This window comes from Homalodisca vitripennis, unplaced genomic scaffold (assembly GCF_021130785.1).
Source record: "Homalodisca vitripennis isolate AUS2020 unplaced genomic scaffold, UT_GWSS_2.1 ScUCBcl_1134;HRSCAF=4374, whole genome shotgun sequence".
NCBI lineage: Eukaryota > Metazoa > Arthropoda > Insecta > Hemiptera > Cicadellidae > Homalodisca > Homalodisca vitripennis.
Window position 1 is genome coordinate 69,246 of NW_025777265.1, and position 5,141 is coordinate 74,386.

The 5,141-nt window shown below is 34.3% G+C and overlaps 1 protein-coding gene across 1 annotated transcript; it reads left to right on the plus strand.

The window, feature by feature from the left end:
* Positions 1-437: 437 nt before the first annotated feature.
* Positions 438-2,599, plus strand: LOC124371246. The gene is made up of 4 exons (XM_046829582.1): positions 438-639; positions 963-1,111; positions 1,528-1,808; positions 2,303-2,599. Exons 1-4 carry the CDS (start codon positions 461-463, stop codon positions 2,597-2,599), a joined length of 906 nt encoding a protein of 301 aa, XP_046685538.1. The 5' UTR covers positions 438-460.
* The last annotated feature ends 2,542 nt before the right edge of the window (positions 2,600-5,141 follow it).

Sequence of the window (5,141 nt, forward strand, 5' to 3'; positions counted from 1 at the left end):
TTGTTGTTACATGCCAAATATAAAAATGTCTTACAATAAGGTGAATCTTCATTTAATGACTCGTTACTAATGGCTCGATGGTGTTTTCAGCTCTTCCCCTGTAGCATTCGTCATAATGAACAGAAAGACGCAGCAGGCATACGAGGGGGTGCTCCAGTATCTCATGCAGTTAGTGCCGCAGTGGCAACCGGAGGTTGTCTTGGCCGACTTCGAGGCGGCTATCCGGAATGCGCTCGCCTGGTCTGGCCTCATGCAAGGATAGTGGGATGCTTTTTCCACTACGCCCAGGTTTAGATTTATTTTATTTTATCATTTCTTTAAATCATCACAGTTTAATCTCTGAAATAAAGTACAGCACACATTACGATGAAACATACTAATTTATGAAGTAAATTACTCCACATATAAATTATAATGCTAACATCATTTACGTTTCCAATTGTTGCAGGCAATTTTCCGCATGCATTCCACTCTGCAACTGCGGCCCTTAACAGCTCGCAATCTCGAGGCTGGCAAGGCATTATGCATGCTCATGGCGCTATGCCTTCTTCCTGCAGAGAGGATACAGACTGGGCTACGTGTCATAAGACATTATTTAATAACGCATGGCCTACTACAGAATTTTAGACCGCTGTTGATGTAAGTGTTAAGCATTTGTGTTAATACGTTAAAATATCAGTATAAATTACAGGAGACCTATCTATATTATTTAAGCTATAACTATGGTTCATGGAAGAAATAAAAATTAAGTACACCTACATAATATTGCATTGCATTTTATAACATCGTTTTAAATGTGTTAACACAGCTAAGTAAGTTCATTATAAATTGTCCTTAGATTAGGGCTGAATGTCTATTCAAGAAAGTTGGTGAGACCGGGGTAGTAATACGGTATTTGTGATTCAGTCGTGTTGGTGTAATATCTCATACTCTAACGGTAAATTATTGTGTTTATCTTCTAGGTACATGGAGAACACATGGATGCGACTGATTGGACCTGAGACGTTCAGCGTGTTCGGCCAGTGCCACCGCACTAATAATGCCCTGGAAGGCTTCTACAGTCGGCTTCTTCAGAGAATGGGGCCTCACCCTGGAGTCTGGCAGTTCCATGGTAAGAGTTCTCGACAATAATTTAATAATTTTTCTACCTGGCAAATTAAAACCACAAGGATATCTCGCACATGTACATAATTAATTACAATTTGATGTGTTGAACTATGTTTAATGACTAATTTAGATTACATTAAATTAAATTAATATATAACTAATTTAACAATGTTTATTGATTATATATGTCATAATTTGGACATTTTTATGCAAAATACTCTATTGTGAGGGCGTTAGCTGTAATTAAAAATTTTTAACACAACTACTATGTTATTACAAAAAAATTATAAAAAAGAACCTATTTTAAGAATAGCCTAAGTGTTTTAGTATTAATAAAAGCCAATATTGTGAGAAAAAAGTCTACATATATTCATACCATAAGCGCAGTGATTATAAAATTTATAATGTTTATTATTGCAGGTGAATTAAGGGCGATTGAAAGTGCCCAATACCTAGATTACAGAAGAGTATCTGACGGTATCGCACATGTACGTCCAATACGCAGGGCATACAGACGTCAAAATACGACAATATTTCTAGAATCAGAGCGACTGGTGCAAGGCACATATAATGAGGCTCAGTTTCTGGACATAATGTCAAATTCAACCAGAGGGCTACAGCAGAGATGGGGAGTAGTGTTTCCAGCTGTCGGAGATACACGCCCGGCTGTCCCAACTATGCCTCCACCACTTATTAACCAGGTACACACTCAAACTACATTGAATAATTGTTATACTGATTATTAGTATGACCATTTGTTATACTTGAAACTAATTATCTAAGTACGTAAACATTTCAGTGTCTTTTCGTTTAATAAAGCATTACAGTCTTATTTTATTTCAAGATATGAATTACGAGTATTTGTTGTAAATAGCATTATTTTCAGGAACATACTTATATAAGTGAATATTTTACTAACTAATTAGAAGGTATGAATTTTATTATTGTTGACATTTATAGCTTGCAATTGATAGTAATGTTTATTACTATTTTGAATCCATTTAAAAACTTCGTTTTTCTTGTACGACTTGTATTACCTTAAATCACAATATGGTATATTTAATAATAAGATGCTTATAATGCAACAAGGACATGAAATTAATTTTATCGTGTGATGAATTATGAATATGAATTTATTACATTTAAACCGTCTATAATTTGAATGGCTTATTTATTTATTACGGGCTTATTTCAGGAACCAACTGATGCTGCTCCAGCACCACCAGCTGCTTCAGCCACTATCCCACAACCGGCCGCAGGAGCAGCCTCTACTCCTGCCCGTCGGCCTACAGCTGCGTCAGCCACTATCCCACAACCGGCCGCAGGAGAAGCCTCTACTCCTGCCCGTCGTCCTACAGCTGCGTCAGCCACTATCTTACAAACCGGCCGCAGGAGCAGCCTCTACTCCTGCCCGTCGTCCTACAGCTGCGTCAGCCGCTCCCCCAGCAGACGCAGCTCCTATAATTCAAAACGCAGCAGGAGTGCCTCGTAACTGTGCAGTGTGCCTGACTCAAAGGTCTACACATGTGGTCTTTCCTTGTGGCCACTTGTGTATGTGCACTGAGTGCTCGGACACACTGCCTGGTTACCAGGCAAATCTTCAATGCCCATTATGTAGGCAAGTGAGCCAGGCAATAATCAGAGTTTATTTCTGATACTTATAATTTTTTAAATAAAATTAAAACCGAGATTGAAAGCCTATTTTTTCTAATTTTATTTGTTTCCTATGTAATACATCCTGTATAAATAGATTACAATGAAATGGATATGTTATTAATAGTATCTTATGGAACATCAAATCAGGAAGATTAATTTTAACAACAATCAGTCAACAAGTGGACTGCGGTAAACTTCTTACGGCGCAGTGGGAGGACTGAGAGCAGTCGATCTCACTCAGTATATACCAGCAACAAATGTGTAAAGATACTTTTTCAGTGTTGTCGTCTTCCACTATATATATATATATATATATATATATATATATATATATATATATAAATTTTTGCTGTCTACATATCTACTGATCAAGCACTGTTCTGAAATTTAATTTGTATTAAAATGTTTCTGCCTGTTTTACGAACATGAACTGAAAGAGTCAACAACTGTTAAATACTCAGTTAAAATTCGATTATGAAACAATAATATTAGAATAGTTTTCAAATTGTAAAATATTCCAGGCAGCTATTCTGATCCACCTCTTCTTATAAAATGTCTTCACATTTCAACGGATTACCAAAAATTTGTCTCGCCGTTCTTAAAATAAGCATGTTTTGTGATTCATTTTTATGTATAATATGTAGGCCTTATTTGTAATCGTAATATGGATATTATTTCATATAAGCCCATAAGCCAGATTGAAAGACTTTAGACATCTTCTCCTTTTTAATATGTATACTCATGGAATTGATTGACAACATTATGCACTGTTTAATACAATATTAAAATAATATTCTTAAATCAATTTTGCTCAAACAGCATTGCGTTAAATATTAAAAACTAATATAATCTATTTTTGTCAGGTTTGATTTTGTTACTATAAACTGCTCAGGTTAGTTTCGTTATTTTATGGAATGAATTATAGAAATTACAATTTGACTTATAAGTAAATGTAGTAATTAAAAAATAAATATATATTTTTTAATGCAATATAATAAGCCGCTTATTTATTAACGCTTTATGAAGAATCGAAAGGCTTTATTGAAATGGTTTGTTGTGCGTCCGTCTGTGCGATAACTCTTATTATAAAGGCCCTAGTGACTTCAAACTTGGTACATATGCTCTTATTGGTCTAAATAAGAACTCTATTGATTTTAAGATAAAGAAGAATCGTCTGTGCGCTACCATTTACGTTACACTCTGTCGAGTCTTTCAATGCTTCTAACATCGTTCGGGTTATTTTAAGTAATCTCGTATTTGGTTCACAAAAACATCATATATGTATAGTACTTGTATTCATTATAACACTTATCTAGCAGTTTGGCATGAAATAGCTAGATTTTTCGGCTGAAAGTATAAAACTCGTGAGTCAAATTTCACTGTTATAGAACATTGGGAGGTTAAAAAGCTAAACTATAGTTCTTCTAATGGTTAAAATTCCCTATGGATGTTAAATTTTAATCCAAACTAGCTGTTTCCCGCGGCTTCGCACGCGTCTCTTAAGCTTTGCCCGTATATTTCTTTGCCTTCAAATAGTGTTTGGATATTTTAATATACGTAACTACAGTGTTGTAATTGCAGTTTATAATGTGCAGGCGCTTTGATAACTTTTATATCTTGCAGTACAGCCTGGTGGTTAGTTACATCAATGGGCATTGCGTATAAACCTTCTACATAGAAAAATACAAATTTTCATAGTGATCGGTCCAATAGTTTCTGAGTCTATAAAGGACAAACACACAAACATTCATTTTTATATATTATGATTGCAGAAACAGTTTAAACAAAATTTGTCGTTTCTCTTAAGCTTACTCTATGCTTTAAAACTATAAGTGTAAAGAAATTTATATATAAATATATTTTTTGTCGCATTATATATGTTTACAAAGAACAGCTGATTAAAAATTTGAAAAGACTCTTTCACTTAATAACATATGTTTGCTGCAATGCATTTCTTACGGGTATTTCTGTAACCAGTGGGGCGGAATCCTGAATCGGGAAAGGGATAAAAAGTATCCTATAACCTTCTACAGATCAAGACGAACAAATTTAAAAAAAAATTAGGCTAATCCGTCCAGCCGTTTGTGAGTGATGCTGTTACACACGAACAGTTTCATTTTTATATATATAGATAAATTTGCTTTTTATGTAAGTCATGATACTTACGTGTATAAAATATTTATTTTGTCTGACATAGGGAAATTGCAGAATAAGAGATGAATGATTTAAGGCTTTGCCTATTTTATATAGATTTGAATGCAAATTATTACCGGTTTTCAGTGCACGGTATATACGATTTGAACACATTTAATTCCAATGACGATAAAAACTTATATAAAAATGTAAAACACAATGAAATTAGATGAACAAATAATTTA